General features: G+C 41.9%; 2 protein-coding genes across 2 annotated transcripts in view; both read right to left on the minus strand.

Annotated features, from left to right (window-relative positions):
* Positions 1-1,111: 1,111 nt before the first annotated feature.
* On the minus strand, positions 1,112-6,548 carry LOC125481000 (CMP-sialic acid transporter-like). Its single transcript, XM_048596993.1, has 4 exons — positions 6,418-6,548; positions 5,003-5,180; positions 3,082-3,241; positions 1,112-1,764 (listed from the first exon to the last, which is right to left on the minus strand). Exons 1-4 carry the CDS (start codon positions 6,425-6,427, stop codon positions 1,471-1,473), a joined length of 642 nt encoding a protein of 213 aa, XP_048452950.1. The 5' UTR covers positions 6,428-6,548; the 3' UTR covers positions 1,112-1,470.
* A 6,235-nt stretch (positions 6,549-12,783) lies between these two features.
* cfap206 (cilia and flagella associated protein 206) overlaps positions 12,784-15,788 on the minus strand; it is a 44,600-nt gene continuing 41,595 nt past the window's right edge. The window contains exon 13 of the mRNA XM_020510051.2: positions 12,784-13,960. Within this exon, the coding sequence (XP_020365640.2) occupies positions 13,727-13,960 (234 nt within the window). The 3' untranslated portion in view covers positions 12,784-13,726. The remainder of the gene's footprint in view (positions 13,961-15,788) is intronic.

Genomic DNA, 15,788 nt, shown 5'->3' on the forward strand with positions numbered 1-15,788 from the left:
GCATTCGACAAGGTTCCTCATAGTAGACAGGTTAGCAAGGTTAGATCACATGGAATAGAGGGAAAACTAGCTATTTGGACACAGAACTGGCTTGAAGGTAAAAGACAGAGTAGTGGTGGAGGGTTGTTTTTCAGACTAGAAGCCTGTGACCAGCGGTATGCCAAAAGGATCGGTGCTGGGTCCATTGCTTTTCGTCATTCATATAAATGATCTGGATGTGAACGTAGGAGGTATGGTTAGTAAGTTTGCACCTGACACCAAAATTAGAGGTGTTGTGGACAGCAAAGAAGGTTATTTCAGAGAACAACAGGATCTTGATCAGATGGTCTAATGGGCTAAGGAATGGCAGATGGAATTTAATTTTGAGGCACTGCATTTTGGAAAGGTAATTCAGGCAGGACTTATTCACTTAATAATAAGGTCCTAGAGAGTGTTGTTGAACAAAGACACCTTGGAGTGCAGGTTCATAGTTCCTTGAAAGAGGAGTCATAGATAGATAGATAGATAGAATAGTGAAGGCGGCATTTGGTATGCTTTCTTTAATGTTCAGTGCATCGAGTAAAGGATTTGGGAGGTCACACTGCGGCTCTACAGGGCATTGGTTAGGCCATTTTTGGAATATTGTGTGCAACTTTGGTCTCCCTGCTTTTGGAAAGCTGTTGTGAAACTTAGAAAGGGTTCAGAAATGATTTACAAAGATGTTGCCAGGGTTAGAGGGTTTGAGCTATAGGGAGAAACTGAATAGGCTAGGGCTACTTTCCCTGGAATGTCGGAGGCTTGGTGGGGGTGACCTTATAGAGGTTTATAAAACCATGAGGGGCATGGATAGGGTAAATAGTCAAGGTATTTTCCCTGGGGCGGGGGTGTCAAAAACTAGAGTGCATAAGTTTAAGGTGAGAGAGGAATGATTTAAAAAGGGACCTGAGGGGCAACTTTTTCATGCAGAGGGTGGTGCACGTATGGAATCAGTTGCCAGAGGGAACTGGTTGAGGCTGGAACAATTATAATATTTAAAAGGCATCTGGATGGGTATATGAATAGGAAAGGTTTAGAGGGATATAAGCCAAATGCTGACAAATGGGACTAGATTCATTTAGGATATTTGGTCGGCAAGGACGAGTTGGACTGAAAGGTCTGTTTCTATGCTGTACATCGCTATGACTCCAAAGAAGAATTTTTTTCAGGATCTCAAGTCAACTGACTATTCATCATGTGAATCGCCACCACACAATTTTGTCCCCATCTGATATCCACATACTTGCAGCAAAAGGTCATTCAGCTTTATTTGACTCAAAATGGTAAAAGGCAGATCTTAAGCTTTATAAGTATATAAAAGAAATCAATGCTAATTGTGGCAGAATTAGTTAATCGACTGATTCCACTTGTTTGTTAAGAGCCTTCATACAAAAGCAAATAAAAACATTTGTTAAAACAACGCACAGTCTTTTGTGGTGATATCACAGATTGATCTTAAACAGGCTGCAAAGTTTTATTTTGCCAACAAGTTAAATAATTTGGAAAATATAGCAAAGGAGTAGACTGTTCTGCCCAACCAGTCCATGCCAGCATCAATGCTTCACTGAAGCCATCTCCCAGTCTCCAATTACTTACCTGCACCTTTGTAGTTTCCACAGGCTTCCATTGGACTAACGTTACCCCAGCACAGAGCATAAACACAGACACCCACTGCAGCTTGCTGAGTGAGCGGTTCAGCATAAAGACCGTGCACAATGCTGTACTGGGTATCTTTAGTTGATATGTCACCTTCAAAAGAAAATGCAAATATAATTTTAAAAAAAACAGAAATTCTACTCCTTTCTTTCCAATTGGCCCAGCTAAAAAAAACTTGGGCGTGCTAAATTATTTCAGTGATTACCATGCTGAGAGACATTGTAAATTATCAAGTGATCAATTTTTACTTTGAACGTGGATTCTTATAAGTTAGTAATACAAGTTTTGTATTGTTAAGTTGTAAAGGCCTCTGGTTCAAGGTGTGCTGAACGTATCTGGTACATCTTTCAAGTTGGCAGCTGGCCAGTGCAAAGTGGAAAGAGAAACCTGCACCTAAAACCCTGCACAACGTCCCAACAAAAACACAAAGATTACCCAGCAAAACGACAAAGGAGATATACTGGTCTGACTCATCTTGCATACAAGAACCAGAAGTTCAATATGATTGGTATGTTCATCTCCAAATATATTTTATATTTTTAAAAACTGCTCTCTACAACACCCCCCCTCCCCCACAAATCTGAGAACTAAATTCAGGGGCCATTCCATTATTTGATTAGACACCAAATCCATTCCAAAAGTGCCACTGAAGTGCATGGCTAATAGAGATTTTTTTTGCCCACGTGGCCTTTTCCTCTGGGACTACTTAGTTTAAATCTTTGTATTTTGATTTCACAACACCAAGTTTATGTAATGCCCATCCTCCTGTCCTCATCACCAATAATCAAATGCTATCATTTCACAGGCAGTAGCAAAACCTTGTTCCTCACCCTCCCATACACTTCTACTGTGGCATTTGCTATGTACCAGAAAAATACTTGATCAGCTAGACTTCATGTTTGTAGTCTCAGGACTAGACTCCTATGAGGAGCTATTATAAAAGTATTGGTCATACATTAGCATTTTTGCCAAGTTTCCACTGACCATTTGTGACCAAAGACAGAGCTAGTCGTCTGGGCAGGCAGCATCACAGCCAAGTCAGACATAGTTTTCATCCGACATCCTTTAAGCTTCTAGCAAGGGAGCTGTGGCCAACTGCTGCATTCTTGCTGAGACAGGTCTGCATCTGTTCCATTTACATCCCTTTTAAAATCAGAATTGCCAGCACTGTCAACACACTTGGTCTTTAATTACAAAAAAGCATGTCTCTGATTTGTTATGCCATTTTAGAGTAGTTAGTGCAGTTTGCCATGAACACTTTCCACTTGGCATCATTCTGATGTCCTTTCTCATCACCATTTATATTTTTTCAACGTGTCAAACAGTAACATACCATACTTTTCAAAAAATGTAAGACACCCACTTGGCTTGATAATGTCTTCACGACTCATGTATCCAGATATTCATTACCTGATACACTGCTGCATCCAAATTGCTAAGTGCCACAAAAGCCATATTGTTCTGAACAGCATACACTAGAGATGGAACACTGAGCTTCAGCAATTCTTTGGGACTTCTTAGTATATGCTCCTGCAAAGCTGACAGCATCCTACTCAAACTCCCAGAGTCCCTTAGGAAGGAAAAGAATAGAAGCAATGCAACATGTTAAATCATTGTTAGAGAGCAAAATGATACTGCCACAGACCGTCCGGTCACCTCACATCCAGGGGGAAAAAAGGGGATAAAATTTGACTTGGAAAACATATTCTGCAGTATCCCAGCCTCCCTTTGTCAGAGCCCAATCTCAAAACCATGAAAATGCACGTACCAGATAGGGAATGGGTACCTGATTACCACAGGACATGGAATCAAATATTCCATATTTGCTAGTTCAAACACTAAACACCTTGGCGGTTTAGGACCTCTGGGCCCAGCATTTAAAAGTTGGCAACAAATAGAGGACCCTCAGAGGGTAGCCACATCAATAAAAGCAGAAATCCAAAGGCACAGATATTTTCCTTCAAAACAGCCCAAAGACATCCTCTTCCTTCTACTGTAGAAACGAGCCAGGAGACCACCCCCATCCCCATCCCCAGTGTGGTGAAATTTTCCATGTTGGTCAACTTCTACTTACATTCAGGGAGGATGGAAATCCCAGGTTGCTGTGGTTACCCAAACTGAAAACGCTGACCTCTGTTTTATTTACTTGTTGGCCGAGAATTATGAATTAAACAAGGAGACCATGCATGGTGTACCTGCCCAATGTCCCGCACACTGAAATCAGCAATACTTTCAGTATTTTGTCCCATGATTGGAAACAGCAATAAAGTAGGCAAAAGTCTCCGGACCTGCTAAGAATTAGTAACAGTACAAGAAGGAAGCCACAAGCGCCATTACTGGCAAGCAGTATATATTAAACAATAAAGCTGACATTCTCTAAAAGATAAAAAAGGAAAATATGTCTCAAAAAAGTACCTAAAGACACAGGAAAAATCCCTCCTTCACTCCATCCATTCCACATGGCAACCATTCTCTTTCTATTTCTCTTAATAATCAGACAGTTTTAAAAGACCCTCTCCCAAATACACACTTTGAGTGGAATTTCACTGGCTGGTCAATTAATCCCCCAATAACATTGATTAGCTAAAGTTGTTCTTGTGGCCTTGAACTACAAATGCACATTTAGAATGTGTGTACCAGAATGTTAAGTTAAAATAAAGAGACTTTCAAAATCAAATGGGTTTGTCATCACAAACATACGCTACAGAAAAAAAGTGACCACATGACATACAATGCAGCATTTGACCCTTGTTTCACTCCAGATGCACTCAGACTTTAATGCATAAATTAGACAACCTTCCAGTATAATAAAAGAGAAAATGTTGCACTGTGTACAGTAATAAACAGTTTGTTTGATCTACAGGTTCATGAGGACAGAAAAGATCCCAGGCACTACTCAAAGAACAAGTTGTGCCAATATACTGGCTAACATTCTTCTCTTAACCACAGCCAGAAAAACAGATCAACTGGTCGGTTCAGTTTATGGAATCTTTTTGCATATCATAAACATGTCACACTAGCTTACAGTCAGCCACATTAATAATGTGTGCAGGGTAGACATTCTCCTAGAGTTTTGAGTACTTTCTGTCACTACTCAACCACTAAAGGAAATTTAGGACTGCTCAACAAATGTTGGCCTTGCCAAAAGAATTATTAAAAATTATGAGGCACAGCTAAGCTGACTTGGTCTACTGAAATGTTTATAATGACAAGGCAATAGTTTACACAAGTGATTTGCAATAAAGACAATATGACTTTCTTATTCACTAATCAGTCATAAAATAAAACATATGTTTCAAGTTAGCACTAATACAGTGAGTTTCACACCTACCTTATTAACATACCTAAACTCAGAATTAGTTTGATGACTTCAGTGATACAAACAGCAGTGGTTGCAAAATACATCTTTGTTAAGACTGTCCTTGTGTACCGTAATGTTACAGTATAAGTAGCAGCCACAAGCGTCATTACTGACAAGCAGTACACTTTAAACAATAAGCTGACATTCTCTGAAAGATAAAAAAAAGGAAAATATGTCTCAAAAAGACCTAAGAGAAAGAAAACGTCCTAGGACTACTAAAACCAATAAGGAGTGGAAAACATCAGCCAAAATCAGTTTGTTCATTGTGATACCTACAGCATCCCTACGTTTTCTAATAGTTTGCTTATTTTCTCTCCTTCACTCTAGCTATTCCATTCTCTTTCTATTTCTCTTAATAATCAGACAACTTTAAAAGACCCTCTCCCAAACACACACTTCCAAAGCTGAATCACCAAAAAGTTTGTGTCCCCTAAAAAAAATTCCCCCTAAGCTTGTCATCAGGTTTTAGTCCATTTCCCCAGTGCCAGACTTGAATGTTGCCCATGTTTCAGTAATTAAAAAAGTGGTCATTGCATTCAATGTGGTCTGGCCCTAACACACCAGTCTTCCCAAGTTTCTCCATCTTGCACAGCTATATGCACTACAACAAATAGGATGCACATTAAGTGCCTCATGCTGTTTTACCGTGTTAAAAGGCACTGGATAGCAACTTGAGGATCTGGTTTGCTGTGTTCCTCCAGCTCCAGCATCTGCAGTTCTTGCTAGCTCAGATAATAATGCAAACTAGCCTCATTAAAAGTGAGCATGACACTGTAGGACGGTTGTGAAAAAAAGTCAACTAAGGAAATACGCGATTATTACTTCTTCTGGTCTATATGCTATTTCAGTCCCAAAGAAGTCATTATGTTAAAGGCTCTATACTTGTACTTACTGTTATCCCACACAAGCTGAATCTATAAAACTTCAACTTAAAAATCTGGCAAGACTTAGAGCTCTGCCCCTTAGCCATCGTTCAATGTGCAAAGGAGACCCCAAGACTATAACAACAGGCTGTTTACTGTTTCCTCAATGCGGAGTGACTCAGTTTCTTCCTATGCCAGTCCTAAAAATCCATTTGGGAAATCGGGTGCGAAAAATTCAGTCAGCTTCCCGACAAGTCAGCGGTATCACAGCTTCTCGACGGCGCCGTCCAAACCTGTGCATTCGGTTAAAATCCGCGCACAGAAAAAAAAACGTCAACTCTGTTAACTCTAGATAGGGATAACGGCAAGCGGTCACTAACAAGCTCACAGGGTTCAAGCTCACACCAGCTTTTGTTGACAAGGTGGTTTTCAAGGTTTCGCGTCCCAAAATATTTCCGTTCATGTTAATCTCGAAATGAAACATGCGTTTACAAACGGGAGTGCACGAACACGCCAGCTTACCGGTAGCCATCTTCCTGGCTAGCTGAATGCAGTGTGTGGACGAGATTCCGTCCCGGCTCTGAGCCACTACCCCACCGCAATCGAACAAGGCCCAGATCGGAGAACAATCGCGGACGTTCCTTTTCCGAACGCTCCGGGCCACGTTCTACTCCCGCCCACCGCTGCGTGGAGGCAGGGCCGACTCGCGCCATTGGTCTGCACCTTCCAGTCTCTCCGCATCATCGCTGTCTCACGACTCGAGTGCCACTTCGGGCGAAGTTTGAACTTTGAGTGGGCAATTCCCTCGCTCGCCCAGGACTCTCCCATTGACCTGAACACCCCGGAAATGTCTGACAGCCGACTCTAACTGTTCGGTAATCGTGGAAATGACCTCCTCCTCCGGCACTATCTCTACCCGCTTACACAACACCCATTGGCCATTTATCAATCTATGCACTTAACACCAATACCCCAATCAGCCACTACATTACCCACTTGGCATCCTAACCAGCTACCACCCCTACCCATATACTACTCTATCCATTTTCCAAAGTCAGAAGTTGCATGACACCAGGTTATAGTCAGATGACTTCACCCGATGAAAGAGCAGTGCTCTGAAAGCTTGTGATTTCAAATAAACCTGCTGGACTATACCCTGGGTGCCGTGTGACTCTGTCCACCCCAGTCCAACACCGGAATTTTCACATCATGGCTATCCATTTTCCAAATCCACTCAGCACATAATCCACCTATCATCCTAGCCACCTAACACCACACCACCCAATCCATTTACCACCCACTACCCATGTCCCCTCCATGTTACACACCTACCAATCTACTAGGCGGCTACCTGCTTCACAAATATCCTTCAGGGAAGGCTGTCAGCCATCCTTACTTGTTCTAGCCTCCATGTAACTTCAGAAGCACAACAATATGTGGTTTACACTTACCTGCCCTCTCGAATGGCCCAGCTAGTCCATAAGATATAGGAGCAGATTTAGGCCATTCAGCCCATTGTGTCTCTTGTGCCATTTGATCATGGCTGATATGTTTCTCAACCCCTTTCTCCTGCCTTCTCTCCATAAGCCTTGATCCCCTTACTAATCAAGAATCTATCTAACTCTGTCTTAAATACACTCAATGACTTGACCTCCACTGCCTTCTGCAGCAATGAGTTCCACAGATCAACCACCCTCTGGCTGAATAAATTCCTCATCCCAGTTCTAAAGGGTCATCCCTTCACTCTGAGGAAGCCCTCTGATTCTAGTCTCTTTTATTGGTGAAACGTCTTCTCCAAATCCACTCTATCTAGGTTGCTCAGTATTCTGTAAGTTTCAATGAGATCTCCCCTTATCCTTCTAAACTCCATTGAGTACAGACTCAGAGTCCTCAGCCACTTCTCATATGACAAGTCCTGCATCCCTGGGATTATTCTTGTAAACCTCTTTTGGACCGGTTCCGGTGCCAACACAAACTTCCTTGTATACTGGGCCCACTCAAGGGCTATTAGGGATGAACAAAAGTTGGGCTTGCCAGTGACACCCACATCAAATGAAAGAAAAAATAAGAACACATTGCAGGTGTTTAGTCCTCCCTACCCAAACTGACTTACTAAACAATAAAGATTTCTAAATCTGAACAGATTGGGAAGATCTTTATTCAAAGCACAAACGTGGAACAGATGAGGGATTGTATGAAAGTGGAAGTATACCTCTGTCACAAAACTTGTCTGGAAATGTAGGCTTGTAAATAAGCAGCCAACCACAATCAACTGGGAAAGCAGCCTTTAGGACTTATGACTCATCCTCCTTCTCGTAACATCAGGGGTATGTGAAGATTGAAGATATTCCCTTCATGATAATCCTGAAATCAGTTAGCATATCGGCTCCACATTGCATTACAATTAATGTTTTTAAATAATGCATCAGGCAATAACATTATTAATCATAGAATCCCTACAGTGTAGAAACAGGCCACTTGGCCCATCAAGTCACACTGACCCTCTGAAGAGCAACTCACCTACCACCCCCATATTTCCCAAGACTAATCTACCTAATCTGCATCTTTAGACTGTGAAAGATATCCCACATAGACATGGGGAGAATGTGCAAACTCCGCACAGGCAGTCACCTGAGGCTGGAATCAAACCTGGGTCCCTGGAACTGTGAGGCAGCAGTGTTAACCACTGAACCACCATGTGCGAACCTCTGCCATTAACCATCTAAGAGAATTGTATGAAAGGTATCATCAACATGATATAATACAAGGTTGCAATTTGTAAAATGCGTACATAATAAGCTACAATCCATGGATATTTATAAAGAGAGAATATTTTAAAGTTTTTGAGACGAATAGTAAATGTTGGTGCAAGTTCCTAGAATCAGAAAAGCAGAGGAAGTCTCACATATAACTACGTAACATCTTCCATGAGCACAGAACGTTGCAAAGCACTTTGCAACCAATTACCTACCCCTGAAGTGAAGTCACTGCAATGAAAAGGGCAGTTCAGTGGTTAACCCAGGTTCAGTTCCACCCTCAGGTAACTGTCTGTGTGCAGTTTGCATGTTCTATCTGTGTCTGTGTGGGCTTCCACTGGGTGCTCCAGTTTCCTCCCACAGTCCAAAGATGTGTAAGTTAGGTGGATTCACCATGCTAAATTACCCATATTGAGCAGGGGTGTATGTGTTAACCATGGGAAATGTATGATTACAGGGATGAGTCTGAGTAGGGTGCTGTTTGGAGGGTTGCTGTGCACTCATTGGGCCAAATGGCCTGTTTCCACGCTGCAGAGATACTATGGAAACTGGCAGTCCCATTTTTTTCTAAAAGCCTTTTTACTGTAAAGCACCTAAAAGTCTTTCTTGCTTTGAGCAACTATGCCCTTTTCTGAAAAAGAAAACACAAATTGTCTGGTGCTGAAAGCAAGTACTGTTAATAAGGCAATGATTTGAGGAACAGCATGTACAAGAACAGAGCTGTTCCTCCAATCAGATTCTGTCTCTAAGCATTGCTAATATATCCTAAATTCTTCGTTCATTCTTTGACTTCCGTGTCAAATTGGTTTACCAGTGATTCTGCATGGCACTGCCTGTTCCTCATGCTGATTGATCTGGAAAGGTTGTTGAACAGTGCTCTTCATTTATTGTGTATATTTTTTTAATCAACCTTTTCAGATGTGTTATGACATAGCTCCTGAGTGGAATAAACTTGAAACAGGATATTCTGGTTCAGAGGTATGGACACTACCATTGTGCCACAAGAACCAATCATGTTTTATGTGAACAAGAAATTAAAAGGTGATCTTCTATGAACAGATCTGCAGGGTGAGTGTATTTGTGAGGACTCAAAGCTCTTGTCTTGCTTTGAAGTTGTTAATGCCCATCAACCTGGCATGGGTCTGTGCCCAATACATTGACACAGCCTCCAGACCTTTTGGTTTCAGTTGCCAGTAAATAAACATGGTCTCAAACTATGTGCAAGAGCCTTCTCCACAAAGCACTCCAATGCCTGATCTCCTGCTCCTTCATATCCTTGCAAGGTGTGTAACTACAGCACTGTGAATCTCCCTACTGCCCATGGACTGCAGCAATTCAAGAAAACAGTTGATCACCAACCTCTCCAGAGCAATTAGTGATGGCCTGGTCAGTGACACCTACATCCCATGAGGTGGCACACACCAGGGGGTGGAACACTGGCACTGGAGATAGTAAGGGCCAAAGCGGAGAGAGCTATGGACATTGCCAGGTGCCTCACCACAGCAAGTGTGTGAAAGTAAGATGCCCATTCAGGGTGCGCTGGGCTATAAACAGAATCAGGTGAGCATGTTGTGGTGGTGGCGAACTTAGTGGTGGTTATAAGGGGGAATATCTTGGTAGTAGTGAGGGGCAATGGGGAGTGATTTTCAGTGAGTAGTGCTGACCATTTGCTACACCAAGTTTGGCAGCATGTGGAGCATTGGGTGCTGTGGGAATCTCCATCATTGAGGAACTAACAGGGCTCCATGCCTACCTCTCTGAGCATGTCTTGTGTTCCACACAGGTCAATCAGGTCACAATGAACAATCCGAGGAATTCTTCAAACATCAGGAGGAGGGATAGTTTTCCAAGGATATAGAGTCTTGTAAATAAGAGAAGCAAGCACTGAAACAGAGATGAGCACCTTACTAGGTCCATGTGCACTAGTCATTTGTGCACTGGTGAGAGCATAGCATTGCTGTGCAGCAGTAGGTGTGTGACACAGCCGTCTGTGAATAGTATCCCCTTGAGGTGGGGGGGCGGGTGGCAGTGGGTATGGTGAACTTTCTTAAAATTCATTCACAGGATGTGGGCATCACTGGCTAAGCCAGCTTTCATTGCCCATTCCTAACTGTCCAGAGGACATTTAGAGTAAACCACATTGCTGTGGGTCTGAAGTCACACGTAGACAAGGCCAGGTCAGGATGATAGTTTCCTTCCCTAAAGGACATTAGTGAACCAGATGGGGTTTTCCTGATAATCAACAATAGTTTCACTGTCATCAGTAGACTTTTAACTCCAGATTTTTATTGAATTCAACTTCTGCCATCTGCCATGGCAGGATTCAAAACCAAATCATTACCTGGGTCTCCGGATTGTTGGTCTAGCAATAATACCACTGGGCCATTGCCTCCATAATGATGCTTCACTGTGAGGTGAGGAAGGGTCTCTGGAATAACTGGTTGGGGCTCAGTATTTGCAGCATCAATAAGTGTGTGGCCATCTGAGAGAGTACCTGGAGGAAAGAATTGTCAATAAAGGAGAATGTGTAGCAGATAAGCTCGACCGTGCCTTGGCGTCTCGAGTCAATCAGCTTCTCCCAGTGGCCAACCTCTTGAAGTGCCAGATATGTAAGCACCTGGAGTACGAGAACACTGTGCTGCCAGATGCTGCCCCCGGCCACTATTTCTTCCCCTGCTCAAATTTACTCAGTTCCACTCATGACCCTGAAATTTCAGCCCGAGAGGTTCAAAAAAGGTAGGGAAGGAAAGAAAAGAGGTAGGGAAGCAGTATTGATTGAGGGGAATATTGCAGTACTGGAGCAAGAGAATGTACGAGAGGTGTAAAGGCCAGAATCCAGTTGATTCGACATAAGAAACTGGAGAGGGACCATTAAATGGTTTCTGGATGAATCTGAATCCAATTGGTGGGATTTCAATCGACAGATCTGCAAGGAAATTAGTAGAGAATTGCATAAACTATAGAGCAGTTATAATGGAGCACGTGAATTATTTAGTTATACACCGGGATCATGATAGTGTAAAGGGCAGAGTGGGCGAGAAATACATTCTGGAGAATTTTTAGGGGTGATGGTATACTCTTCAATGTCACAATAAATGTAACACAAGTAACAGTCATGAAGCTCAACACGATCCAGAAAAACAGTGCACTTATGTGTGCCATCTGCAAACGCCCCCCCCCTCCGCCCCTGCACCCCACCTCCCCCATGCCTCACACTATTCACCACCAGTGGATCAATGGCTACAATGTGTTCTATGCATAGGATGCTGTGCAGCAGCTCATTAAAGCTTCTTTGATGGTGTCTCCAAGCTCATGCCCTCCATCATCAACAGTGATAAGGGCAATGGTTCACAGGATCATTATAACTGCAAAGATCCCCCGACATCACACACCATCCCAAATATTACCATCCCTTTTATTTAAATCACTGGGTCAAAATTCGCCAGTGCTCGTCTCTTTTTGCCATGGACTACAAAAAATAAGGAACTCAGAAGCAACTTCTTCACCCGAAGGTTATTGAGAATGTGGAATTGACTACCATGGGGAATGATTAAAATGAATAGTAAAGAAGCATTTAAGGGAAAGCCTATAAGGAAGGGATGGTTATGACTGTAGAATTAGGTGAGAAAAAAGTACGCAAGAGCAAGGATAGATGCATAGACTAGTTTGGCCAAATAAATTGTTTCTGTGCCATATATTCCATGTGTATCATCCATAAAATGTCCACCAAACCACTTCCTCAAGGGCAGAAAGCAGCTAGACTTTCCAACCTCCTTTTGCACCATCCAGATACCAAACACATTCTCTGATTAAGCCATTAAATTTATGAGCTACATAAATCTCACTAGAAGGGGCCTCACTATGGAGGAGGCAGATGACCAAAATCCTTAGACAGACCTGCATAACAGCAAGAGGCAGACTCAAGTAGAAGAAACCACAAAGGAAGCTTTGATTTTGGATGACAGTGTCAAACAAATGATCCCACTCCACATCGCTTCTGCTTTTCATTTCTGCTGATGACAAGATAAAATATTTTGATGATAAAAGGAGAAACCTGGGCTGTCAGACCCTATATCTGTTCAAAAGGTATTTGCTTTTACTCTAGATATCAACGAGATAGCAACAACGAGGATATTTTTCCACTAAGTGTGGCATATCTTTATTTAAATTAATACCAATACTTCTCAATATTCCATGTGACCACCATGTGATAAACCCTGCACAAAGGAACCCTAAGAAACCAGTCCACATTCTTTCACATTAAATAAACGGAACAATGGTACAGTTACATAGTTAAAAGTATTTCATACATTTTGAGTAACAGCATAAAACAGATTATCCCAAGTGAGACGCCCATTACTCAACTTTACCAGTTTTCATTTCTGCCTATACTAGAGAGAGCTAGGCCCTTTTCAGGATTCATCTTCTACATTATTCTAAACTAGGCAAGAGTTGCTTCTGCAGAAGATTAACATGGAATTTTAGGTTCAGCAGCTGGTCTAATGAGATAGCTAAACTCCAAATAAACTAGCAGATATGTTCTTTAAAAAACAAATGTACTGTACAGTGGAGCCAGAAGGAGCAACTGTTCTTCCTACCACATTAATATCGTACTCACACCCCTCCTGCTTGATGTTTCCTGTGTTCAGGACTGGTAAACTATATTGGAATGCCCATAGATTTTATTTCAATGGGGCCAGTAATTTAAATTGACCAATTTTTCCTTCAGGTATCTGACTCCAATCATTTCAACATACATTATAAAAGTCTGTTAGGCTCCTGTAATTCTAAAGCTCCTCAAGGGGGTTTGCATTGAATTTAATAGGATCCAGGTTGTGGCTTGTATCTTCAGCATCAAATAGTTCAACCAATTTTATTCAAAGCTTCAAAAATATCTGCAATATTATAACAGGAATTAACATCAAATTATATCTGCTAGAAGCATTATCTTCAGTTACAGCATTTAAAAAATACATTTCAGGGACTTCTTTGTAGTTTAATGCTAAATTTGATCATTAAGACAACATAAATTGGAACGGTTGATTTATTAAGTTCTTTGCCAGGGAGGTTCAGTTTTATGTTTCATCTATTGCTCTTGTCAAATTGTACTTGATCACATGTGTTGGTTCAGTAATGTTTCCTCCACGCAAGCCAGCATAGAAGACCTGTGGTTTTGGCACATTGCTGGAACTCTCTCGTTTTGTTTGTACTGACTGGTCTTTTGGCAGGTAGACTTGGGAAGTGTTGTCTCTTCTCATGTGACTGAGGTTTGTCTGGATATAGCGTGTTACCTTCTGACGCAGGTTTGCCTGGAGAAATCAAAACATTTAAAATGCCATTTTTCTACCAAAAGGGGGTCAACCGCAATCTTGTTAACAATATTTTACATGGAGGCAACATTTGTCTGACAAAAGATCATTTTCAATAGTTTGTAGCTGGTTTTACAATTGATATTCGCCATTGCCCACAGCAGTGCTTATTCCTGCTAACAGCAATGAATATCTATTTGTGTTTTGATAAGCATCAAATGTAAGCCAATCAGGTTTAAGTAAAATACTTATATCCTGGTTCATTAACCTTCTGAGGCACACCTCCTACTGCAGAAGTTGTTTTATAACAGTTGGGCTGCTACAAAATATGACAGAAAAAGTGTGTAAAAAAAAAGCACTAAGGTGCTTGGGAACATTAACAAATTATAGATTTTATTTTATTAGATTTTATTTATTGCCTGCAAAAATAGTAGACTCGCCCACTTTAAGGGCATTTAAATGGTCATTGGATAAACATATGGATGATAATGGAATAGTTTAGGTTAGATGGGCTTCAGATTGGTTTCACAGGTCAGCGCAACATCGAGGGCCAAAGGGCCTGTACTGCGCTGTAATGTTCTATGTTCTATGTTCTATGTTTATTTATTGTTGACCTATGGTATTCCACATAAGACTGGTGGTATGCTATTTAATAAAAGCAGGAGTAGTATCGCAGAAATATATAATATCATCCACTAAGGCCAAACAAATAACTTTGCTGTTAGGCAAAATAGAGTAAAATCTATCCTGAGATTATCTGTTTGATTTGGAAACAGATAATGGAATCTTGCTTGTCGTTTTCAAGTCACACCTGAGAAGTATTCAGTTTTTTAACATTACATCTGTAATAAACTGACATGTGAGTACAATGTAGCTCATCACGTGAACAAAAAAACTAAAGATCTTTAGATGCTGGAAATCATATACAATATCAGAAATCACTGGAAAAACTCAGTGGGTGACAATGATGACAATTTTGACAAGGGGGCCTCCCAAATGTCTACTTCTTCCTGAACTAAGGCTTCCCCACCACAATGGTTGGCAGGTGTGTCTGAGACATCTCCCATACTTCGACTCTCACCCCTTCTCTTGTCTCCCACAACAGCTATAAGGTCCCCCTCATCCTCACCTACCATCCCACCAGAACCAACATCCTGAAGATGATTAGCTGCCATTTCTGCCATGTCCATTGGATGCCACCACCAGAGACCTATTCCCCTCCCCTCCCTTCACAGAGACTGTTCCGTCTGGGACACCTCCTCCACTCCCAACATCTCCCTACATCCCCATGGCACCTTCCCATGCAATTGAAGAAGGTGTAACACCTGCCCATTTACTTCCTCCCTCTTCAGTATCTAAGTGCCCAAACACACCTTCCAGGTAAAACTCAACCTAGTCTACTGCATTCACTGCTCACAATGTGGTTTCCTCTACACTGGGGAAATGAAGCATAGGCTAGATGACCACTTCACAGAACACCTACATTCTGCAAAAAAGACCCTGATCTTCTTGTTGCCTGCCACTTCAAGTCACCACCTTGTTCTTTGGCCAACACTTCTGTCTCAGGCTCGCTACAGTGTTCCAGCGAAGCTCAGCACAAGCCGGAAGAACAGCTCTTCATTTTCTGCTTGGGGACCCTGAAACCTCTGGCATTCCAGATTAAGTTCAACAATTTTAGGGCCTGAGCAGCTTTTCTGATGTCCTTACCACAACCCCACGCCTTGTCATCACATGGGCTGCAATCACAAACAACCCATGATAACAAGGTGTAGAGCTGGATGAACACAGCAGGCCAAGCAGCATCAGAGGAGCAGGAAGGCTGACGTTT

The sequence above is a fragment of the Rhincodon typus genome, chromosome 5 (assembly GCF_021869965.1).
Source record: "Rhincodon typus isolate 14 chromosome 5, sRhiTyp1.1, whole genome shotgun sequence".
NCBI lineage: Eukaryota > Metazoa > Chordata > Chondrichthyes > Orectolobiformes > Rhincodontidae > Rhincodon > Rhincodon typus.